Genomic DNA, 26808 nt, shown 5'->3' on the forward strand with positions numbered 1-26808 from the left:
GTAACTTCTATTTACTGTTTTTCTGTATTCTGCTATTTATCTGGTAAACAACACAGAATTAATGAACTTAACTAATAACCCCAGTCCTACTAAGAACTCCCCAGTTCTTACCCCTTCTCCCTCCCTTTCCCCTTCAGATGGAAGCATGAGTACCCTTCCGTAGTCCGCTGATGATCGTTCCCAAAAAGGGTTCTGCTCTAGGTAGTCTTCTGAATCTAGGGTGAATCTCGTTCTCTGTTTATATGTATATACTGTGAGACCAGCCAATGTCTGCACCTTGTTTGTACGTGAAATTTAACCTAAATCCTGTGTACGAGACTCCTGTTGTGTGGCTACTTGATGAGGTACCAGAGAGACGTCATATGGCAATGTCTGATCGTGCAGAGGAGTAACAAATGATGTTCTACCTTTTGATGATGTTCCACTTGACTTGAGTTTTGAAGACTTAGAACGTACTTTCCCTCGCTTTAGTAGTTTAGAGGAACTAGGTGAGTATAGAGTCTAGGCTAGCCTGGATGCCAGCTTAGGGACTTCTTGAACAGGTCAGGGCTTGAGATGTTGTATGTATATATATGTATATAGTTATTATCTAGCTATATCTAGGGGTGTTCTAACTAAAAGTCTATACTCTAATAAAGGCTGAATCACCGAATGTTTTCAACTACTTGTGATGTATTTATGTGTGGTTGTTTATAACTATTTTATCTGTTATTATTTGTGAATTGATTATAAATGATTCTGTTTATTAATCCAAACGTTTTCAAAAAAAAAAGTACCTCACAAACTAACTACGCTTTTAACAATGAATCAGGCTCATATAATAAATAATAGATAATAATTAGGATGACAAATTGGTAGCGCTCAGTTTCCGGTATGTCCTAGGCGTATTGAAAATTGGGTCGTTACCACTTGCACATCTTAGGATGCACCGAGGACGGTGCAATCTTTAAGTGTGGGGAGGTCGATACCGACTTCCGTGGGTTAGTTATTTCCTATTTCAACACCAATGTTTAATTTTCCTTGTTAAATTAGTTGTTGCATTTGCATGTTTGATTGCATGATTGTTTGATTTTGTGCATGTTCGTCTACCACAACTTGGTTGGAATGATAAGTTTTTTTCCAAGACCCCTTTTATAGCATTTCACTAATTTGAATTAAATTTTTTATTGAACTTGTTTGAAGAAATATTATATTGGAACATTGTTTAGAGCTCGAACACACAAAACCAGTGAGATTTTGAGCCTATTCGATTGGTTGCATTTTATCAACCAATATTTTATTCTTGGTGTGTGTTGTTCTCTCTAAAATTGTGATCTTTGTCTTGCTTAATTCTATATTTCCATTGTTTGATGTATGTATGCACTTATATGATTGAGGCCTTGTTTCACTGAGCTTACATACCCATATCGCCTTAACCTTTTCATTATCCTTTGTAAACCAATGTTGAGCCTTTTAACCCCATTTATTCTTTACTTTAGTTCATCACTAATTCTAAGCGGAAAATAATAATGTCCTTACTTTGAATCTTTGGTTAGCTTAGACTAGTGAGAGTATTCATGATTTAAGTGTGGGGATGTTGGATTTGCCAATATTTGGTTTGAGAATTGGGTGTTGTATATTCTTGTGAATATGTGGCAAAACATAGTTAATGGGCAGTTAGGCTTTATACTATGATTACATGGATTGTCCTAAGTTAGGTGAGAAGTTTAGGTTAATTAAGGATTTAGATTTTTGTCCACTTGGCCAAATACAATCCTACCTCGACCCTAACCCCATCACAACCCTTGAAAGACCTCTTGATATGTGTATTTGTGCATCAAATTATTTGTTGATTGGTAGAAGAAGAGCAAGCCTTAGAAAGCAAGGTTAGTAGAGAATTGAGAGAATCGAACCTTAAACACCTGAGCGATTAGAGTGTATACACTTTCGGTGAGGGTTCGATGCTCGATTCTTTATTCCCGGCTTTCATGAGTTATTTTCTTCTGTAAGTTTACTTGTACTTTATTTTGTGATTTGAATTAGTGGAATCTGATTTATGTTTGTCTTGGAGAATTTGTTTACTTTTAACCAAGTAGGTAGAAGTATTTTTGTATTTAGGTGCATTCATATGGATATGTTTCATTTCATAAGTTTTACCATTCCTCGTCACTCTCTTATAGCTTCTCTTGAGTTTAGCATGAGGACATGCTAATGTTTAAGTGTGGAGAGATTTGATGCACCACTATTTTGTGGTATATTTTGTACTAAATTGAGTGGATTTTATCCACTAAACTCACACTTATTCATATAATTCGCATGTTTTACATTTTCCTTCCCAATTTTGTGCTATGATTGAAATCATGCTTCTCTGGCCTTAAATTTGCTATGTTTAATCGCCTCTTATTACCATTCGATGCCGTGATATGTGTGTTAAGTGATTTCAGGGTTTATAGGATAGGAATGGCTTAGAGGATGGAAAGGAAGCATGCAAAAGTGGAAGGAATACAAGAAATTGAAGGAATTGCAAAGCTGTTAGCCTTGACCTCTTTGCACTCAATCGATCATAACTTGAGCTAAAGAGGTCGAAATGAGGCGGTTTCAGTTGCGTTAGAAAGCTAACATCCAGGGATTCGAAATGATATATAATTTGTCATTGTTGCCATACTGTTAGGCGATGCGCACGCGTGGATCACACGTACGCGTGACCGTGCGAAAATTCAATCCACGCGTACGCATGGACGACGCGTACGCATGACAGAGGCACGTATTGGACATATCAGAAACTGCTGAGGGCGATTTCTGGGATGTTTTTGGCCCAGTTTTCGGCCCAGAAAACACAGATTAGAGGCTGCAGAGTGGGGGAATCACAACATTCATTCATACACTTTTCATTATTCACAATTTAGGTTTTAGATGTAGTTTTCTAGAGAGAGAGAGGCTCTCCCCTCTCTCTAGGTTTTAGGATTTTAGGTTTAGCTTTTCTTAATTTAATAATTCTACTTTGCTTTAATTAAGTTCTCTTCTACTCTTATTTTTTCTATAACCTTAGTTGATCTATTTTCCTTGTTGATTTATTTATTCCTCAATTTGGTTTATGAATCATTCATGTTAGATTTGATTTTATAATTAATGCAATTTGAGGTATTTCAAGTTTATTGCTTCTTCCTTTATTTATTATTATTGATGCTTGCGAATTAGTTGTTTAGATTTTATTATCTCTTATTAGTTCTCTATGTTTTTATGTTATGCCTTCCAAGTATTTGATAAAATGCTTGGGAGGGTTTTAAGTTATATTCTTATATTCTTGGCTTTGGTTGAGTAATTAGAGACTCTTGAGATATCAAACTCCTTTGTTGATTGTTAATTGAAAGTTGCTGGTTGGTTTAATTTGGATCCCTCTAAAGCTAGTCTTTCCTTAGGAGTTGACTAGGACTTGAGGAATCAAATTGATTAGTCTACTTGACTTTCCTTCATAGTTAGAGGTTAACTAAGTGGGAGAAATGGAAAATTCTCATCACAATTGATAAGGATAACTAGGATAGGACGTCTAGTTCTCATACCTTGCCAAGAGCTTTTCTAGTTATTAATTTACTTTCTTGCCATTTTATTTCCTTATTCCTTATTTCAAAAACCGAAAAGGATACCATCTCATAACCAATAGTAACACACCTCCCTGCAATTCCTTGAGAGACGACCTGAGGTTTAAATACTTCGGTTATTATTTTTACTGGGTTTGCTTTAGTGACAAACGAGTTTTTTTGTACGAAAGGATTCTTTGTTGGTTTAGAAACTATACTAGCAACGAGAATTTATTGTGAATTTTTTACTAGCAAAAATCCGCTTGTCAACAAGATTCACATAATTTTCATCATATATGATAAGAACATCTTCATAAACAATAGCAGCACTTTCTATATCACTATCTTTACCTTTGTCTTTGTTTCTTCCCCTTGATTGTTTTCTTTTCAAGAACCTACAATACCTCTTGATATGCCCCGGCTTGCCACAATGGTGACAAATGAACTCCTTTCTTGGCTTGTACTTTCCTCTTGACTTGCTTCGACTCTCTGACTTGTCGAAACTGTGAGGTTTTCTACTTTGACTTCTCCCCCTGACTCTGAAACAAGTGCTTCATATTGGGAGGAGGCATTAGTTAAACCTCGCTCTTTTCTTCTGGCTTCTTCATTCAACATGCTCTCTTTAACCATTGCTAACGTCAACTTTCCATTCGGAGCTGAGTTAGTCAGTGTCACCACCAGAACTTCCCAATTATCAGGCAAAGAGCTCAACAACAACAAGGCTTTCAACTCATCATTCAAAGTGATTTTATTATTTGTCAGTAGGTTCACCGTCTCCTGAAAAATACTCAAGTGCTCTGGCATTAATTTACCTTCAGTATACTTCATATTGACAAGCTTCCTAATCAAGAATGCTTTATTTTGCACATTCTTCCTCTCATATAACTCCTTCAATTTATTCCACATCTTCTCGGCATTCGTTTCGGTGTCAACATGTGGATACATGCTAAGATCAAGCCATTGCCTAATTAAAGCAACTATCTTTCAATTTAGCTTCTTCTATTCAGCATCGGATTTAGTACCTTTGGATTTATCTCCCTCTACAGGATCATACAAGTCCTTGCTATACAACATATCTTCCATAAGGGTCTTCCAAATTGAATAATTTTGGGAATTCAATTTGACGATATTCGGTCCATGAATATTTTTCTCCATTTAATCAGCACAGAGATAAACAACCAGAGCTCTAGATACCACTTTGTTGGAAAAACTCAACAAAGGTTCAAACAAGAACCTGTCTAACAGCAGAAGCACCAAAAATAATTTTTCCACAACCTGTCCAATTAAATAGGTAATACTAAAGATACTCCAAGCAGCAAATATAATGGCAGAAATTAAATAACCAGACACCAAAATTTTAACATGGAAAAACCCCCAAAAGAGGGACAAAAAATCCACGGGACCTAGTCCAGTAAAATCTTCCACTATCAGAATAATGGGTACATAGACAGTCTTCCTAGTGACACTAGGACATCTCAACAATCAACAAAATACATTATCAAAACTGATGGAATCAACATAAATCCTCCACAAAGTAGGTATCTCAAATCAGGCAAAAGAGAAGGCAATACAACTAGCAAGTTATATCCTAATGTTCATATCTACACTAGAAATAACATACTAAAATTTCATAAAAATGGAGCAAGTTTACCAGTTCAATCGGATCAAAGTTGGCTTGTCCTTTTCCCCCCAAATTCTTCTTCTCCAACGCCGCGACGCTACTGTGTTTCTTTCATTCAACAGAATGAAGCCTCACATTTTCTCTCTCTCTTCCTCGTGGCTTTATGCCACTTTCTTTTATTTTCATTTGTTTTTCATTTTTTAAACTTGTGGGCCCTACTTGGTTGGGGACCCACCAACAGTTACATTGAATATACTATTAGTTCAAAGCAAGCTACAAACTTGTTCTCATTTCAAACAAATACATGAGTTAAAAAATATATTCCCTCTTCACTAAATAAGCTTGTAACTTTTATTATCGTATGTCTTCTATCTCAAAAATATAAATAAAAGTTGAACACATTTGATGATGTAACATATTTCCTCTCTTTTCCTTCGCTACGAAAATCCCAACTATGTGCACTGTTTATCCTCCATAATGCCACAACGAATTTGCGGTGTCACAACAAAATCGCGGTGCCACAACAAAATCGAGGTGTGATAGTTGACTCCCCTGGCGATTACGTTACTGCGTTTAAGGCATGTAGTCTTCAACCCTCTGCTATTTTATGCTACTTGATGTTTTACCTGGTTGAACTCAATTTTGGGATTTGAGATTTGACTGGATGATTATATCAATACTTGTGAATTTGACGATTTTGGAGTTTTAGTTTGATTGTTAACGGAGTTTGGTGGGGGAAACAGGGAGCAGTTTTACCTAGCCAATTTTTGGCTTTCCATTTAATTCGTGTTTAATTTAGGATTTTATCAATTTAATTCATAATTCATGTTTGATGTTAATTCCATTGGACTGGACACCCGGGGGTTCCGTGGGCTTTCACACGGGCCGTGTGAGAAAGTGGTTCTCTTTGACACGGCTTATGTGAGAGGTCAAATGGTTGTCACACGATCCGTGTGAGAAAGTGGCTCGCTTTGACACGTCTTGTGCGAGAGATCAGATGGCTGTCTCATGCCCATGTGATAAAGTGACCCGCTTTGAGACAGACCATGCAAGAGATTAGATGGCTGTCACATGGTACAGGAATTCGAATCCCACAGCTTAATCGGCAAGTACACCGGGTCATCCAAGTAATAATACCTCAGGTGAGTAAGGGTCAATCCCACAAGGATTGTCAGACTAAGCAAACAATGGTTGTCTGGTTAGACTTAGTCAGGAGAATCAAAAAGGGGTTTGGTGAGTTGCAATTTGCATGAAACAATAGACAAGAAAATAAAGAAAGTAGTAAACAGTTTGGTGTGAAAGCAGTGTGAGAAAACAGTTAAGGTCTCAGAGATGTTTACTTTTTTGGATTAAAAGATCTTACCAACTATTTTAATAATGAATGATTCATTATTTGGCAAACTGTAAAGTAGGGGAATGCATCCATACATGAACAAGCTTTCATATTCACAATTTTAGGAGTAGATGTAGTTTTTAGAGAGAGAGGTTCTCTCCTCTCTCTTAGGATTAGGATTTAGGATTTCTCTTAGTTTTAAGAGTGACTCTCAATCCAGGTTCAATGTTCTTTTATTTATTTTTACAATTTAATTTATGAACATCCATGTCAGATTTAAGTTCTTTTGTTAATGCAATTTGAGGTATTTCAGTTTAATATTGCTTTCTTTTATTTACATGATTATTGCTTCCCATCTGAAGGCATTCTTATTCCAGTAGATTTACTTTTCCCCTTTTGGTTTTGGTTAAGAAATCAGTAACTCAGGAGTTATCCAATTCAATAGCATAATTGATAATTGTTATCTTGCCAATTGAGTTGAACTTCAATAATCCCAATCTTTACTTAAGAAATAAATAGGATTCGAAGATCAAACCAATTTATCCCTTGACTTTCCTTTCCTTTAGTAAAGGTCAACTAAGTAGAATTAAGATTCAACTTTCATTATTATTGATAAGGATAACTAAGTCTGGACTTCCAATTTCTCATACCTTGCCAAAAGTTTATTTTATAGTTATTATTATTTTATTTTACTTGTCATTCAACTAACTTTTTACCTTAATCCAAAACCCCAATTTACAAGACTCATAACCAATAATAAGAACACCTCCCTACAATTCCTTGAGAAGACGACCCGATGTTTAAATACTCGGTTATCAATTTCAAAGGGGTTTGTTACTTGTGACAACCAAAAAGCTTGTATAAAAGGACTTTTGAAGGTTTAGAAACTATACTTGCAACGAGGATTTATCCGCAAATTTCTAGACCACGCAAAAGTTTCTCTCATCAAAATGGCGCCGTTGCCGGGAAATTGCAAACATGTGCCTTATTATTGGTTATTGTAAATATTTTATTTTTGCTTGTTTATTTGTTTTTATTTTTGCTTTTTCTTAAGTTAAGAGGTTATTGGTTTTTATTTTAAAATTTTTATCTTATCTTATCTTATTTCAAAAATCAAATTTCAAAATTCAAATTTAAAAAATTTTTAAAATTCAAATTTAAAAATTTTCAAATTTTAAATTTCAAAAATTCAAATTTCAAAAATTTAAAATTCAAATTTCAAAATTTAATTTTCAATTTAAAAATTTAAATAACCTTTTAAATTAAATTTATTTTATTTTTTAATTTTTATTTACTACTATGAACTCTCACCCCTTTGGCTATGAGTCTGGTTACAATTATATTGCAGGAAGAGGAAATTTCAAGGAGAATAGGCATCAAGGTTGGAACAATCAAAGATGGGAGGAGCCACAAGAATTTGATCAACCCTCATGGCAACAACCACCTCCAATGGACTATCAACAACCACCACCATATGCCTATGAACCCTTTCCTCAACATGACTTTGGACCACCATACTCACCAGCCCCTTTCCACCATTCACCTCCATATGACCCTAACCGACATCCACCATACCAACCACCTTATGAGCCAAATGAACCATACACAGAACCACCACCTTTCCAACACAACTACTCTCATGAACCACCACCTCAATATTCACCATCTCCATATCATTATCAAGATGAACCACCTTCCTATTATGAACCCTCTCTCCCAACCAATGAATCCTCATATCCACCCCAACCTCCAATGGATCACAGACTTCGTGTTATTCTTCAAAGGCAAGAAAGGATGAATAAGAGTGTGCAAAATTTTGCGGCCGCCTTCGGCGAGTTAGTAAATAAAATAGCTTCCCAATATCTGAACACTCAAGGAACTCCCATGGCTACATGTGGAGAATCAAAAGAATAGCAAAGCATGAAGGAGACACTAGAAACTTCGGTGGACAATGAAAAACATGGCTTTGTATTAGAACCAGTGGAGGAAGCCATAATTGTTGCAAAGGAAGAAGTGGTTGAAGACTTAGGAGATGCAGAACCTCCAAGGGAAAGTCCAGTCATAGAACCCCCTTTCAAGACGTTTGAAATTGATACTGAGTAGGGTGTACAAACTCCAAGGCATATCACAGTTGAAGACTTGGAAGAGGTAGATCAAGAGATGGAGATTCAAGAAGAAGAAGCACAACCTCCCATGCCATTGGAAAGCAATGAAGAGGAGATTGAATTGGAAGAAAGCTACCAAGAGGAAGAGGTTGAAATTGAAGAATCTTGCAAAGAGGTGGTAATTATCAGAGAAGAGCACAAGGGAGTGGAGCTTGCAATTTCATTAAAAATACCTCCCTAAGTTGCCATCATCCTTCACAACATTCAAGTGGGTAAAATTCATATCCCTTAGCTTTCTAATTCCACTTGAATATGGGCTACTGGAGACTGATAAACCACTATTTCATGGTTTATCTTGTGCTCAATTGAGTGGTTTTTATTAACTCTTTACCCACTTATTCATACTATTTGCATGGTTTTATATTTCCTTCCTAATTATGTGCTTTAATTGAAAACATGCTTCTTTGATCTTATATTTGCTTATTATTAATCCTCTCTTATTACCATTAGATGCCTTGATATGTGTGTTAAGTGTTTTCAGATATTATAAGGCAGGAATGTGATGCCAAGGCATCTTAGGCTAGTTTCACTAGCATTTTTCTGTTAGTTTTAGTTGTTTTATGCATTTTCTTGAGCTTAAAGTAACCAAGAATGGTTAAATGAATAACAAAGCAATGAACCATCCAAACAGTATGATTTTGATGCAAATTCCATGAGTTTTTAGTTATATTACTTGAATGCTATGAATGGAAGATTTCTCATGAAATTTTGCAAGACATTGATGCAATTGTTTGGATGATTTCAGGGAAGAAGAGGCTAGGCAAGGAAGCAACAAAGTCAATAAAGGAAGCTTGAATATCACATGTGGAGTTTAAGTTCCAGTTTAAGCCTAAACTGGAGCTTAAACGCCAGAATCATGAAGGCTAAGAAATGCTGAAACTGAAGTTTAACCTCCAGTTTAACCTTAAACTGGAGGTTAAACGCCAGAATGAAAGTTTCACCAAAGAAGCATTTCCACGTTTAACCTCCAGTTTAACCTTAAACTGGAGGTTAAACGCCAGAATGAGAATGCCACTCAGGAAGCATTTCCACGTTTAACCTCCAGTTTAACCTTAAACTGGAGGTTAAACGCCAGAAATGGGAAGTGCACCAGGGAGCCATTTCCACGTTTAAGCTCCAGTTTAACCTTAAACTGGAGCTTAAACGTGTTCGACCAAGTTTTCTCCTCCAGGGTTGCTTTCTCCATTTCCACGTTTAAGCTCCAGTTTAACCTTAAACTGGAGCTTAAACGTGTTCGACACCTCCAGGGCTACCTTTCTCAGCTTCCACGTTTAAGCTCCAGTTTAACCTTAAACTGGAGCTTAAACGTGTTCGACCTCCAGGATGCCTTCTTCCATTTCCACGTTTAAGCTCCAGTTTAACCTTAAACTGGAGCTTAAACGTGTTCGACCTCCAGGGCTGCCTTTTCTATCTCCACGTTTAAGCTTCAGTTTAACCTTAAACTGAAGCTTAAACGTGTTCGACTAAGTTACCCTCCAGGGCTGCCTTCTTCCATTTCCACGTTTAAGCTTCAGTTTAACCTTAAACTGAAGCTTAAACGTGCTTCCACAAAAGGCATCACTGGAAGTGTCTGGCGTTTAAGCTACAGTTTAAGCTTAAACTGCAACTTAAACGCCACTCTTGGAAAAGGTTTCTGGGCCAAAAATATTGCGGTTTAAGTTAGTATTTGAGCACAAACATTAACTTAAACTTACTCTGGTATGAAACCCAATTGAATATCATGGTTTATGGGATTGGGCCTGAAGGATTGATGAGTCTGAAATTTCAATTTATTGAGTCATGTGTCATTATTTGATTATCACTAAGTTGGCTCAATGAATGTTACAGAATTTGGATCAGCAGCCTCATCAAGATTATGGATCATAAACCCAAGGCAAAAGGAAAGCAGGGAGAGGCCTCAAAGCCCAAGAAACACAACAGAAGCTCAATATAGAAAGTGTATAAATAGGATAGAATTTAAGTTAGGAAGGACTTTTACCTTTTCATTTGGCTAGTTTTCATATCTTTGTAATTGAATTCAGAGCTATGACTCACTAAACCCCTTTTCATTGGGTTAGGGAGCTCTATTGTAATTCAATGAATCAATAATAGTTTATCTTCTTCTTCAATCTTTTCTCTTGAATTTTGTTAGAAAGCTTCTCGATCTAATTCCATTGGGTAGTTGTCTTGGGAAAGAAACTACCCATAATTGGAATCCTTCGGAACCTTGGGAAAGGAATGGAGGATTCATGCTAGAGAAGCTTTCTCACAGTGAATTGGATTGGGGTTTGGATGGATATTGTGACATGTAATCCTACCAAATTGTGGTTCATGAAACTGTGTGGTAAAATCAGTGATCGAGCATCATCTCTTCTTATGAACATTTAAACCAAGGGATTGGGAATTTGTTTGTTTTTAGAGAGAATTGGTGAGCCAAGGAATTGGGATCCAATCATATAAGATTGCCAAGCAAAATTCAATGAACGCATTGGTTGAGGAAGAGATAAACATGTTTGATTCGGAGATCTCAATATCTCCTATAACCCAATGAATTCCCCATTTCTGATTTCCACTTTCTCTTTACATTCTGTAACTCAATTCATGCAATCACCCCCATTCCCTTTTAATTTCAGCAATTTAGCTTCTGCTCTTTAATTCATGCAATTTAAGATTCCGCCATTTCAATTTCTTGTCATTTACGTTTCCCGCCAATTTTATATTCCGCAATTCTCATCTAATTCTTGATTCCGCTCAACTAAACATACTTCTAATCCGAATTGCTCATTCAACCAATCCTTGTGGGATTCGACCTCACTCTATTGTGAGTTTTTACTTGACGATAACCGGTGCACTTGCCGGAAGGAATTTTGCCGATCGTGCAATTTCCTAAATCGTGGCATAACAAGTTTATGCGCATCAGAATGGCTTGGAGGATGGGAAGAAAGCATGCAAAAGTGGAAGGAATGCAAGAAGTTGGAGAAATTGCTAAGCTGTCCATCCTGACCTCTCTGCACTCAAACGGCTATAACTTTAGCTACAGAAGTCCAAACTTCGCGGTTTCAGTTGCGTTGGAAAGCTAACGTTTGGGGCTTCGATTTGATATATAATATGCTATAGTTCCTCTAAAGCTAGGTGACGCGACCACGTGATCCATGCGGCCGCGTCGCAGTGACAGAAATCAGCGCATTAAAATTCGAAACCAGCGAATTCTGGACTGTTTCTGACCCAGTTTGCGGCCCAGAAAACACAGATTAGAGGCTATAAAGTGGGGGAATGCATCCATTTAGGAAGAGGCTCTCATAATTCACTTTTCATGTTTTAGATGTAGTTTTTAGAGAGAGAGGTTCTCTCCTCTCTCTTAGGATTATGATTTAGGACTTCTCTTAGTTTTAGGAGTGACTCTCAATCCCAAGTTCTTTATTTTTATTTATTTTTTCAATTTAATTTATGAACTTTTCCATGTTATGATTTGAATATTTTATTTAATATAATTTGAGGTATTTCAGACTTATGATTGCTCTCTTTAATTTATTAATGCTCTGTGTTTATCCAAATTATTTTCATTCAAGTAGACTTTCTTCCCTTTTGGTTTTGGTTAAATAATTGGAGACTCTTGAGCTGTCAATTAAAACAGTGGTTGAAATTGGCAGATTCTGATTGAACTAGGATTGCTCTAAAGCTAGTCTCTCCACAGGAGTTGACTAGGACTTGAGAATCAAGCCAATCAGCCCACTTAATTTTCCTTTGTTTAGTAAAGGCTGACCAAGTGGGATTAAAATCCAATTCTCATCACAATTGATAAGGATAGGACTTCCAGTTCTTATACTTTGCCAAGAGTTTATTTTATAGTTATTTATTTATCTTATTCTTCTTGTGCAACATACTGCTCCCTTACTTTCTAAAACCCCTAATTTACAAGACTCATAACCAATAATAAGAACACCTCCCTGCAATTCCTTGAGAAGACGACCCGAGGTTTAAATACTCGGTTATCAATTTTAAAGGGGTTTGTTACTTGTGACAACCAAAACGTTTGTATGAAAGGACTTTTGAAGGTTTAGAAACTATACTTGCAACGAGGTTTTATCCGCAATTTCTAGACCACGCGAAAGTTCTCTCATTAAAATGGCTCCGTTGCCGGGGAATTGCAAACGTGTGCCTTATTATTGGTTATTGTAAATATTTTTCTTTTGCTTGTTTATTTATTTTTATTTTTGTTTTATTTTTGCTTTTTCGTAAATTAAGAGGTTATTGATTTTTATTTTTAAAATTTTTATCTTATCTTATTTCAAAAATCAAATTTCAAAAATTCAAATTTAAAAATTTTTCAAAATTCAAATTTAAAAATTTTTCAATTTTCGAATTTCAAAAACTTCAAATTTCAAAAATTTAAAAATTCAAATTTTAAAATTTAATTTTCAAATTCAAAATTTAAATAACCTTTTAATTTAAAATTTATTTTTATTTTTGTTTTTAATTTTTATTTTCCACTATGAACTCTCACCCCTTTGGCTATGAGTCTGGTTACAATTATGTTGCAGGAAGAAAAAATTACAATGAGAACAGGCATCAAGGTTGGAAAAATCAAAGATGGGAGGAGCCACAAGGATTTAATCAACCCTTATGGCAGCAACCACCTCCAATGGACTATCAACAACCACCATCATATGCCTATGAACCTTCCCAACACAACTTGGGACCACCATACTCACAAGCCCCTTTCCGCCATTCACCTCCATATGACCCTAACCCTCAACCACCATACCAACCACCTTATGAGCCATATGAACCATATATAGAACCACCCCAATTCCAACCCAATTACTCACAAGAACCACCACTTCAATATTCACCACTTCAATATTCACCATCTCCATATCCATCAATCCAAGAGCACTATGATCCTATTCATGAAAGCCGAGTGCATCAAGAGGCAAAGGATCGTCTCAAGGAAACAGTGGATCGATGTCAGGCAACCCTTCATCAATTGGGGCAACTCCTAATGAGTCAATTAGCTTCCCGACGTTCGGACACTCAAGGAACCCCCATGGCTTCATGTGGACAATCTAATGAAGAACGTAGTATGAAGGAGATACTAGAAACTCCAGTGAACAGTACGGAGCATGAATTTGTACTGAAACAAGTAGAGGAAGCCAGAATTATTGAAGAAGAAGAAGTGGTTGAAGACTTAGGAGATGCAGAACCCCCATGGGAAAGTCAAGACATAGAGCCTCCTTCCAAGACGGTTGTAATTGATGCTATGGAGGGTGTACAATCTCTAAAGCATATCATAGTTGAAGACTTGGAAGAGGTTGATCAAGAGATGGAGACTCAAGAAGAAGAAGCACAACCTTCCATGCCCTTAGAAAGCAATGAAGAGGAGATTGAATTGAAAGAGAGCTACCAAGAGGAAGAGGTTGAATTTGAAGAAGCTTGCAAAGAGGTGGTAATTATCAGAGAAGAGCACAAGAGCGTGGAGCTTGCAATTTCATTAAAAACACCTCCCCCTAAGTTGCCATCATCCTTCACAACATTCAAGTGGGTAAAACTCATATCCCATAGCTTTCTAATTCCACTTGAATATGGGCTACTGGAGACGGATGGTCAACTTAGAGCTCTTTGTGACATTAAGAGTAAGAGGAAGATGGTCAATGGTAAGAATTGTCCTGCAAGGTTCATTATGGTTGGAAGCTTTAAGTTTAAACGCAAAGGTTGGTATAAAGCTCAATTGAATGGGTCTAGGAAGTTGTTTGGACACTTCAGTGAGAATTCAGATTGCTTGCCACCCAGATGGAATCATGATGATCAACAAACAATTGGGTGTAAAAGCAAGATTTGGGATCCTGGAATCTGCTATGACATTTGTCACCCCGGGAGCCTAAGAATCGGTTTGAAGCTTCTTAAGGGCTTTACATGCTTAGTTTGGGACCCCGGAGGTTACTGGAGATACAAACATTGGTGGAGATTCCTGGATGAATACAAGCATAAGCCACCATAACAGGAAGCTCATCAAATGTCCAACTTAAGGACTCTAACTAAAAGTGCTAGGTGGGAGACAACCCACCATGGTATAATCATTCCTTTCTCAATTTTAATTTTATTTAGTTTTGTTTGTTTTTGAATTTTATTTTATTTTGTCATATTGAACCTGGAGTTTTGCATCACATTCATATTAACACTGCATTCTACATTTTTCAAATTACAAAAAAAAAAGCGAGCACGCGACGCGATCGCATCAGCGACGCGTCCGCGTCGCAAGGAGATGGGAGAAAATAAAAACGAACAGAGAGTTTCGCAGGAGCAGCGCTGGAGGCGTGCCAATGGCACAAATCACCCCACGCGACCGCGTCGCTGACGCGACCGCGTCGCTGACGCGACCGCGTCACCTGGGAATAATGGCCTCCCACGCGACCACGTCACCCACGCGGCCGCGTGACCTGAAATCGGCGTAAAAAGGGTGCATGGCCGAAAGTTGAGCTGGAGTTGGGATGGAATCGTGCTGGAAGCCCAAGCCTCACCACGCGAACGCGTGCCCCTCACGCGTCCGCGTCATATCCCCATGATGGCCACTCACGCGATCGCGTCGACCACGCGACCGCGTCACCCTGGATTTTGGCAATACCAAGTTTCGAACAGAGAGTTGTGCGACCGCAAGGCTGCACTCGCGCCACTAGCACAAATCGAGTCACGCGATTGCGTGCCCCACGCATCCGCGTCACCCAACCTTATCGCGCACCACGCGACCGCATTACCCATTCGACCGCGTCGCCAGCGTCGCACAGAATATCCAGATCAGCCAATTTTCTTATCTTTTCTTCCCTAATCCTTATTTTTCTTCTCTTTTCTTATTTCTTTCTTCTTCCTTTCTTATTTTCTTTCACTTCCATTCTATTTTATTTCATTTATTTGCATACTTTCATTCATTGCATATTTTTATTTTTCAAAAATTTTTTATTGGTGTTCAAATGTTCTTATTCAACTGTTACATCTTTTCTGGTATTTTCTTGGTGCTTAGTGACTTGTTTCATTCTTATTGAGTAATATTATTTAAATCAATGCCAATCTTTTATATCTATATTACTCTTGCATTGATATGAATTTATATTATCTCTCCTTCCCCATTCTCTTCTCCATTGTTGCAAATTTTCGCACCACTGGTATGCCATGTGCTTCTATTGTTTTCTCACTTGCGTTTTGTAGCTACCATGTAATTGAGACCCTTATTATTTGGCATCAACCCATGTTTTATTTATTTTCCTATCTTTATTTCTGGGTTACTCTTCTTCCCTTTTTCTTTCAGGATGGCCACCCGGAAGGGAACCGGAAGACGTACATGGGGAGACAGACAAGTCCATCTGCACAATCCTTAGAGAAAAGCAACAGTTGAAACAACCCGTCCACCTGCAAATCTCAGCATGCACCGAGGACGGTGCAATCTTTAAGTGTGGGGAGATCGATACCGATCTCCATGGGTTAGTACCTTTCTGTGTCAACACCAATGTTTAAATTTTCTTTATTAAATTAGTTGTTGCATTTGCATGTTTAATTGTATGTTTATTTAATTTTTGCATTTAGTTACTGCTTGGTTAAAATAATAAGTTTCTTCTTAAGATCCTATTTTTGAAAATTTTCACTAATTTAAATAAATAATAAATAAATTTTTTTTTAAAATTTTCATGTGTTAAATTTGTTTGAAGTTGTATTTGGAACATGGTTTTTGAGTCAAAGAACACACAACCTGTGAGACTTTGAGCTTATTTACATGGTTACATTATTTAACCATAAATATTTTATTCCTGTGTGTTCCCTTCTCTATGATTGTAATCTATATTTTGTTCCAACCTATATGTCCATTATTTAGTGTATTTACATGTTTGCATATGATTGAGGCCATTATTTGATTTTAGCTCACTTATCCCAAATAAGCCTACCCTTTAAATCACCCTTGTCAGCCACTTTGAGCCTTTTAAACCCCTCTTGTTCTGTATTTTACATATTACTAGCCTTAAAGCAGAAAAATAATTAAATATCCCAATTGAATCTTTAGTTAGCTTAAGATAGTGTGTTAATTAAGTAAGGGGAAACTGTGGGAACATGGGTTAATAAAGGAAAAGTATAATGTTTCTAATTTATTTGAATATCAGGAATTTGGGAACCTACTCATGAAAAACCAAAATAGAAAAATAATAGAAAATCCATGTGCATTGATAAGTTATGTTTGTTTCTCTATATAAAAAAAAAGGAGAAAAAAGAGAAAAATCCAAAAATATTCAATAAATAAGTAAGCAAGGGGACAAAATTACCCCAATATTAAGTTTAATAAAAGATCAATGCACATGTGATAAAAATTAAAGAAAAATTTGGTACATGAGTATGAGAATCATACAAAAGTGGGAATTATGGGTAGCTAGGCATGACTTTAAAAGTATATAGAGTATATGTATATTAGGTGAGAGCTTAGGTTAATTGAAGATTCATATTATAGCTCACTTGGCCATACATATACCCTTACCCTTACCTTAGCCCCATTACAACCTTGAAAAGACCTCATGATGTTTGCATTGGTACATTAAATTTTTGTTGATTGGTTAGATGAAGAACAAAGTTTAGAAAGCATAACTAGAGAAGATTAGAGTGATTGACCCTATACACTTGAGAGATTAGAGTGATATACACTACCAGTGAGGGTTCAATGCTTGATTCTATGTTCCCTGCTTTCATGAGCTGTCTTCTTACAAGTTTACCTGATTTTTATTGTATGATTTGAATTAGTGGAAATTGGTTTGTATTTGTCTTGGAGAACTTATTTACTCTTAACCAAGTAAGTAAAAGCATTTAGCATGTAGTTGCATTCATAGGTTGCATTTCATACCATTCCTCTTCATCTTTATAGCTTCTCTTGAGCTTAGCATGAGGACATGCTAGTGTTTAAGTGTGGGGAGGTTGATAAACCACTATTTCATGGTTTATCTTGTACTCAATTGAGTGGTTTTTATTAACTCTTTACCCACTTATTCATACTATTTGCATGATTTTATATTTCCTTCCTAATTATGTGCTTTAATTGAAAACATGCTTCTTTGATCTTATATTTGCTTATTATTAATCCTCTCTTATTACCATTAGATGCCTTGATATGTGTGTTAAGTGTTTTCAGATATTATAAGGCAGGAATGGCTTAGAGGATGGGAAGAAAGCATGCAAAAGTGGAAGGAATGCAAGAAGTTGGAGAAATTGCTAAGCTGTCCAGCCTGACCTCTCTGCACTCAAACGGCTATAACTTTAGCTACAGAGGTCCAAACGACGCGGTTCTAGTTGCGTTGGAAAGCTAATGTCCGGGGCTTCGATTTGATATATAATATGCTATAGTTCCTCTGACGCTAGGTGACGCGACTGTGTGATCCATGCGGCCGCGTCGCAGTGACGGAAATCAGCGCATTAAAATTCGAAACCAGCAAATTCTGGACTGTTTCTGACCCAGTTTGCGGCCCAGAAAATACAGATTAGAGGCTATAAAGTGGGAGAATGCATCCATTCAGGAAGAGGCTCTCATAATTCACTTTTCATGTTTTAGATGTAGTTTTTAGAGAGAGAGGTTCTCTCCTCTCTCTTAGGATTAGGATTTAGGCTTCTCTTAGTTTTAGGAGTGACTCTCAATCCCAGGTTCTTTATTTTTATTTATTTTGCCAATTTAATTTATGAACTTTTCCATGTTATGATTTGAATATTTTATTTAATATAATTTGAGGTATTTCAGACTTATGATTGCTCTCTTTAATTTATTAATGCTCTGTGTTTATCCAAATTATTTTCATTCAAGTAGACTTTCTTCCCTTTTGGTTTTGGTTAAATAATTGGAGACTCTTGAGCTGTCAATTAAAACAGTGGTTGAAATTGGCAGATTCTGATTGAACTAGGATTGCTCTAAAGCTAGTCTCTCCACAGGAATTGACTAGGATTTGAGAATCAAGCCAATCAGCCCACTTAATTTTCCTTTATTTAGTAAAGGCTGACCAAGTGGGATTAAAATCCAATTCTCATCACAATTGATAAGGATAGGACTTCTAGTTCTTATACTTTGCCAAGAGTTTATTTTATAGTTATTTATTTATCTTATTCTTCTTGTGCAACATACTGCTCCCTTACTTTCTAAAACCCCTAATTTACAAGACTCATAACCAATAATAAGAACACCTCCCTGCAATTCCTTGAAAAGACGACCCGATGTTTAAATACTCGGTTATCAATTTTAAAGGGGTTTGTTACTTGTGACAACCAAAACGTTTGTATGAAAGGACTTTTGAAGGTTTAGAAACTATACTTGCAACGAGGATTTATCCGCAATTTCTAGACCACGCGAAAGTTCTCTCATCAAAGACGGATGGTCAACTTAGAGCTCTTTGGGGCATAAAGAGTAAGAGGAAGATGGTCAGTGGTAAGAATTGTCCTACAAGGTTCATTATGGTTGGAAGCTTTAAATTTAAACGCAAAGGTTGGTGTAGAGCTCAACTGAATGGGTCTAGGAAGTTGTTTGGCCGCTTCAGTGAGAATTCTAAAGCTGAACCACCCGGATGGAATCATGATAATCAACTTGAAGACGGGTTTAAAAGTAAGATTTGGGATCCTGGAATCTGTTCTGACATCCAACACCCCGGGAGCCTAAGAATCTGTTTGAAGCTGCTAAAAGGCTTTACATGCCTAGTTTGGGATCCGGAGGCTATTGGAATTACAAACATTGGTGGAGATTCCTGGATGAGTTCAAACACAAGCCACCATAACAGGAAGCTCATCAAATGTCCAACTTAAGGACTTTAACTAAAAGTGCTAGGTGGGAGACAACCCACCATGGTATGATCGTTCCTTTTTCATTTTTATTTAGTTTTATTTGTTTTTAAGTTTTATTTTATTTTATTGAACCTGGAGTTTTGCATCACATTCATATTAACACTGCATTCTGTATTCTCATTTTAGTTTAAAAAAAAAAGCACGCACATGACGCGGCAACGTCGCTGACGCGTCCACGTCACCAGTGCGTTAGGAGGAAAAGAAATTGAACAGAGAGTTACGCAGGAGCAGGGCTGGAGGCGTGCCAATGGCACAAATCGTCCCACGCGACCGCGTCGCTGATGCGGCCGCGTCATTTGCAAAATAGCTTCCCCACGCGTTCACGTCACCCATGCGACTGCGTGGCCCTGTAAATCGACGTAACAAGGGTGTATGGCCGAAAGTTGAGCTGGAATTGGGCTGGACCCGTGCTGGCAGCACAAGCTCTGCCACGCGAACGCGTCACCCACGCGTCCATGTAATATTGGAAATAAGGCCACCCGCGCGATCGCGTCGACCACGCGACCGCGTCACCCTGGATTTTGGCAATACCAAGTTTCGAATAGAGAGTTGTGCGACCGCGAGGCTGCACTCGCGCCACTAGCACAAATCAAGTCACGTGATCGCGTGCTCCACGCGTCTGCGTTGTCTGACCTTATTGCGCACCACGCGACCGCGTCACCCACGCGACCGCATCACCACCGTCCCACAACCTATCTAGATTAGTGCCAATTTTCTTATCTTTTCTTCTCTAATTCTAATTTCTTCTATCTTTTCTTCTTTCTTCTTCATTTCTTACTTACTTCTTCTTCCCTTATTTCCCTTCTCATTCTTCTTATCTTTTATTTATTTTACTTACATATTTCATTCATTACATTTTCATTTTGTGCATATTTTTATTTTCTTTTCTAAATTCATTATTTTTCCTTTGGTGTTAAATTTTTTTTATTTAACTGTTGCATCTTCTCTTGAATTATTTTGGGTGCTTAGTGACTTGTTTTATTCTGGATAGGTAATATTATCAATGCCAACCTTTTATACCTGTATTACTTTTACATTGACATGAATTTATGTTATCTCTCCTTACCCACACTCTCTTCCCTATTGTTGCAAATTTTTGCACTCTTGATTTGCCATGTACTTCTACTGTTTTCTCACTTGCATGTTGAAGCTTCCATGTAAATGAGACCTCTATTATTTGGCATTAACACCCATATTTTATTTATTTTCTTATCTTTATTTTTGGGTTACTCTTTTTCTTTTTCTCTTCTTTCAGGCTGGCCACCGAAGACGGAAAAAGGGAGAAACTTCTATAAGGGGAGACAAACAAGTCCATCTGCACAATCCTTGAAGAAAAGCATCAGTTGGAACAACCCACCCACTTGCACATCTTAGCATGCACCGAGGACGGTGCAATCTTTAAGTGTGGGGAGGTCGATACCGATCTCCATGGGTTAGCCATATTCTTCCTTTCAACACCATTGTTTTATTTTCTTTATTTGTTTATTGTTGCATCTGCATATTTGACTGCATATTTGTTTGATTTTATGTATTTAGTTACTACTTGGTTGAAGTAATATTTTCTTTTTCAAGAAACCTTTTAAGAGCATTTCACTAATTTAAATAAAAATTAATGTTACACTTGTTTGAAGAAATATTATACTAGGAACATGGTTTAGAGCTCGAACACACAAAACCTGTGAGATTTTTGAACCTATTTGAATTAGTTGCATTTTATCAACCAATATTCTGTTTTAGTGTGTATTTTTCTCTCTAAATTTGTGATCTTTGTCTTGCTTAATTCTATATTTCCATTATTTGATGTATGCATACACTTACATGATTGAGGCCTTTGTTTCACTGAGCTTACATACCCATATGGCCTTACCTTTCATTATCCCTTGCAAACCAATTTTGAGCCTATTTTACCCCTTTGTTCTTTTTATTTAGCACATCATTAACTCTAAGCGAAAAACAATAATGTCCTTAATTTGAATCCTTGGTAAGCTTAGACTAGTGAGATGCTTATGATTTAAGTGTGGGAAAAGTGGGTTTTGAAAACATTTGGTTGGAGAATTGAGTATGTTAGAATTTTCTAAAAATGTGAAAGAAAGTTGAGAATATAGTCATGCATTCAATAATTTAATCATATGCATTGAGAAAAAAAATGTAAAAAAAAAAAGAAGTGAGAAAAAGAAAAGAAAAAGAACAAATAAGAAAAAGGGGACAAAATGCCCCAAAGTAAGTGGTGAAAGCAATGCATATGTACTGTACTTAAAATTAGGATGCATGAATATGTGGAAACATGGTTAATGGATAGTTAAGGGTGGTATTATGATTACATGGATTGTCTAAAGTTAGGTGGAAAGTTTAAGTTAATTAAGGATTCAGATTTTAGTCCACTTGACCAAATACAATCCTACCTTGACCCTAACCCCATTACAACCCTTAAAAGACCTCTTGATATGTGTATCTGTGCATTAAATTTATGTTAATTGTTAGATGAAGAGCAAGCCTTAGAAAGCAAGGTTAGTGGAGAATTGAGAGAATCGAACCTAAAACACTTGAGTGATTAGAGTGTATACACTACCAGTGAGGGTTCGATGCTCAATTCCTTGTTCCCTGCTTTCATGAGCTATTTTCTTCTTGCAAGTCTATTTGTACTTCATTTTCATGATTTGAATTAGTGAAATTCAGTTCATATTTCTTCTTGAAGGATTTGTTTACTTTTAACTAAGTAGGTAGAATCATTTTGCATGTAGTTGCATTCATTTAGATAGGTTGCATTTCATACTTTCTTACATTCCTCTTCATCTTTATAGCTTCTCTTGAGCTTAGCATGAGGACATGCTAATGTTTAAGTGTGGAGAGGTTGATAAACCACTATTTTATAGTTTATCTTGTGCTCAATTGAGTGGATTTTATCAACTCTTTACCCACTTATTCATACTATTTGCATGTTTTACATTTTCCTTCCTGATTATGTACTTTGATTGAAAACATGCTTCTTTGGCCTTAAGTTCCCTATGTTTAATCCTCTCTTATTACCATTAGATGCCTTGATATGTGTGTTAAGTGTTTTCAGAGATTACAGGGCAGAAATGGCTTGGAGGATGGAAAAGAAGCATGCAAAAGTGGAAGGAGTACAAGAAGTTGGAGAAATTGCTAAGCTGTCCAGTCCGACCTCTTCGCACTCAAACGGCTATAACTTTAGCTACAGAAGTCCAAACGACACGGTTGTAGTTGCGTTGGAAAGCTAACGTCTGGGGCTTCGATTTGATATATAATATGCCATACTTGCTTTGACGCCAGGCGACGCGACCGCGTGATCCATGCGGCCGCATCGCAGTGACGAAAATTCAGCGAGTTTGAATTCGCAACCAGCGAATTCTGGGCTGTCTCCAACCCAGTTCTCGGCCCAGAAAACACAGATTGAAGGCTATAAAGTGGGGGAATGCATCCATACATGAACAAGATTTCATATTCACAATTTTAGGAGTAGATATAGTTTTTAGAGAGAGAGGTTCTCTCCTCTCTCTTAGGATTAGGATTTAGGATTTCTCTTAGTTTTAAGAGTGACTCTCAATCCAGGTTCAATGTTCTTTTATTTATTTTTCTAATTTAATTTATGAACATCCATGTCAGATTTAAGTTCTTTTGTTAATGCAATTTGAGGTATTTCAGTTTAATATTGCTTTCTTTTATTTACATGATTATTGCTTCCCATCTGAAGGCATTCTTATTCCAGTAGATTTACTTTTCCCCTTTTGGTTTTGGTTAAGAAATCAGTAACTCATGAGTTATCCAATTCAACAGCATAATTGATAATTGTTATCTTGCCAATTGAGTTGAACTTCAATAATCCCAATCTTTTCTTAGAAAATAAATAGGATTCGAAGATCAAACCAATTTATCCCTTGACTTTCCTTTGCTTTAGTAAAGGTTAACTAAGTGGAATTAAGATTCAACTTTCATTATTATTGATAAGGATAACTAAGTCTGGACTTCCAATTTCTCATACCTTTCCAAAAGTTTATTTTATAGTTATTATTATTTTATTTTACTTGTCATTCAACTAACTTTTTACCTTAATCCAAAACCCCAATTTACAAGACTCATAACCAATAATAAGAACACCTCCCTGCAATTCCTTGAGAAGACGACCCGAGGTTTAAATACTCGGTTATCAATTTCAAAGGGGTTTGTTACTTGTGACAACCAAAAAGTTTGTATGAAAGGACTTTTGAAGGTTTAGAAACTATACTTGCAACGAGGATTTATCCGCAAATTTCTAGACCACGCAAAAGTTCCTCTCATCACACCTCTTTCAACATCTATGAGGGCTCTTCCTGTGGCTAGGAATGACCTTCCTAGGATGATGGATTCATCTATATCCTCTCCCATGTCAAGAATCACAAAATTTGCAGGGAGGAAGAGCTCTCCAACCTTGACTTGTACGTTCTCCAATAGCCCATATGCTTGCTTCCGAGACTTGTCAGCCATTTCTAGTGCTATTCTTATAGGCTGCGCCTCTTGGATCCCCAACTTCTTCATTATAGAGAATGACATCAGATTTATGCTTGAACCAAGATCACACAATGCTTTCTCAAAAATAATATTCCCAATGGTACAGGGAATTAGGAAGTTTCCAGGGTTTGGCATCTTCTTAGGTAGCTTCCTCTGAATCAATGCATTACCCTCCTTGGTCAAGACTACAGTTTTATCTCCCTTCAAGACCTTCTTCTCAGAGAGTAGGCTTTTCATGAAGGCCATATAGGGAGGCATCTTCTCCAACAACTCAGCAAAAGAAATATTAATGTGAAACTTTTTGAAGATTTCCAAGAACTGAGTGAATTGCTCATGCTTGGTCTCTTCTTGTAGCTTTTGAGGGTGTGGTACTTCAAGCTCCTGTGCTACCAATGGGGCGTGTAGCAATGTCCCTCCAATATCTTCTTGATCGTTTTCTTCCTTCAATTTCTCAGCAACATACATCTCCTTAGATTCGGCCTCCTTGGTCATGGTGAGAGCTGATAAACCCCGATTTCGTGATTTATCTTGTGCTTATTTTGGGGGATTTTACCACCTTTTCCCACATTTATTCAATGAAATAGCATGGTTTTGTAATTCTCCCTTGAATTTTGCTTAAGTGTAAAAACATGCTTTTTAGGCCTTAAATTGGTAATTTTGATTCACTTTAATTCCATTCGATGTCTTGATATGTGTGTTGAGTGATTTCAGGTTTATAAGGCAAGTATTGGATGGAAGAAATGAGTAGAAAAGCATGCAAAGGGGAGAATGCATGAAGAAACAAAGATTGGGAATGCACCAAAGGATGCGCACGTGCACAAGGCGCACACGCGCAAAAGTGGTCTCGTCTATAGACGCGCACGCGTACATGCCGCTTCCGCGCGGATGGAGAATTTACCAATCGACGCGCACGCGCCGGTACTCTTACATGGCCCACTACAAGGCAAAACGCTGGGGGTGATTTCTGAGTGTATTTCATGCAAAATTGGAGTCCAAGCAAAGGGGGAGCAATTATTTTAGCCAACATGAGCCTTTAGTTAGTTTTCTAGAGAGAGAAGCTCCCTCTTCTCTCTAGAATTAGGTTAGGATTAGGTTAGATTATCTTGGATTCATGTTTAATTACTTGATTTCATCTTGTTTCTTTTACAATTTCTCATCTCTACATCTTGATTCTCTTAATTTTGATGTTAATTTCTCATTTTGCTCTCTTTTATGATGATGAACTCATGTTAGATTTGGATTTATTTTAATGCAATTTTGATGTTGATGTTTCTTTATTTGATGAATTGAGTTGTGATCTTACTTTTCTTGCAATTAGTAGTTGGTCGATTTTATTATTCTTGCAGTTTATGATATTTACTTTTATTGCACTCTATGTGTTTGATGAAATGTTCTCTTTAGTTTTTGAGTAGTTTTGTCAACTCTTGGTCTAAGCCAAGGGAATTGGGTAAACTTGAGTTATTGGGTATGATGGAATTGGTGAATTGAGAACCCATGGTAATCAATTTGATACCCATTGATGCTAACCCACTACTAAGTTAATTAGTAGGTAGGTTAGGACTTAAGGGTTGATGTGATCAAACCTATTTGACTTACTTCAAGCTTAGGAGTAAATGTTATGTACTTAAAGCTTTTGGGAAGTAGACTTAATAGGTTGGCCTCTCATAATTATCAATATTCGATTTGTTGACAAGGATGGTGATCTCAATTACCTAAGTCTTACCCAAGAGTTCTTTATTTTGCTCTCTTTACTTACTTACTTAATTTACTTTCTTGCCATCTCATGAACCAAAACCCCCCTTTACCCCTCCATAGCCAATAATTGAGCACTCCATTATTTCCTAGAGAGACGACCCGGAGTCTAAATACTTCGGTTAATTCTTATTTGGGGTTTGTTACTTGTGACAACTCAAATTTTTTATTGGGAGGATTGTTTGTTGGTGTAGAACTATACTTGCAACGAGAATTCATTCATTTTGTGTGAAATTCTATACCGACACGACAATTCATAACCTTTAAATCAAAATGGTGCCGTTGCCGGGGACATAATTGTGCTATGTTATTGGTTATTGTATATATTATGAATAGCTTGAATTTTGGGTTGTTTACTAGTTTTTGCTAGTTTAAGATTTTATCTTCTTTGTTTCTCATTAATTTTTGTTTTTATTTTCTCTTTCACTATGAATCCTCATCCTTTTGGCTATGAGTGTAGTTCAAACTATATTGTAGGAAATGGAAGCCCCAATAAGGATATGCATCAAGGATTTGGAAATCAAAGATGGGAGGAACCTCAAGCTTATGAACCACCTTCATGGCAACAACCTCCTACGAATTCTTATGGGTATAATCCTGATCCTAATGTGTATCAATCCAATGTGTGTGATGACCCTCATTGTGGTTGTCAATCACAATCATCATACACATGTGATCCCACTCCTCAATGTAGCCTACACCATACTCACAAGCCTCACACCACCATTCAACTCCATATGACCATAACTCATACACACCATATCAACCACCATTTGAATCATATATAGAACCACCACCATCCCAATATCAATACTCCCAAGAACCACAAATTCCACATACACCACCTCAGGAATTCCACCAATATGAACCACCTTCCAATTACAACAATCTTCCCTCAACCAATAAACCCTATCTTCCACTACCACCTTCTGACGAAGCCTTCATATTAGAACTGAGAGACCTTGAATCTCGTATCTTAAGGCGACAAGAGGAGGATGAAACTAAGTTTAAGGAGCTAAGAGCAAGGATAGCTAGCATGGTAGATGCCGT

The 26808-nt window shown here is 37.0% G+C and overlaps 1 protein-coding gene across 1 annotated transcript; it reads right to left on the bottom strand.

The window, feature by feature from the left end:
* Window positions 1–4556: 4556 nt before the first annotated feature.
* On the bottom strand, window positions 4557–24498 carry LOC110271474 (uncharacterized). The gene is made up of 3 exons (XM_021122404.2): window positions 23802–24498; window positions 4792–4832; window positions 4557–4646 (listed from the first exon to the last, which is right to left on the bottom strand). Exons 1-3 carry the CDS (start codon window positions 24496–24498, stop codon window positions 4557–4559), a joined length of 828 nt encoding a protein of 275 aa, XP_020978063.2.
* Window positions 24499–26808: the final 2310 nt, after the last annotated feature.

This window comes from Arachis ipaensis, chromosome B4 (genome assembly GCF_059453495.1).
Source record: "Arachis ipaensis isolate K30076 ecotype BB chromosome B4, ASM5945349v1, whole genome shotgun sequence".
NCBI classification, from domain to species: Eukaryota; Viridiplantae; Streptophyta; class Magnoliopsida; order Fabales; family Fabaceae; genus Arachis; species Arachis ipaensis.

Coding starts and splice junctions, on each gene's coding strand:
- LOC110271474 (XM_021122404.2), bottom strand. CDS start 24,498: ATGACCAAGGAGGCCGAATCTAAGGAGATGTATGTTGCTGAGAAATTG. Junction 4,833..23,801: donor CCTCATAGATGTTGAAAGAG/GTGTGATGAGAG, acceptor TTAATTGGACAG/GTTGTGGAAAAATTATTTTT. Junction 4,647..4,791: donor GTGCTTCTGCTGTTAGACAG/GTTCTTGTTTGA, acceptor TCAATTTGGAAG/ACCCTTATGGAAGATATGTT.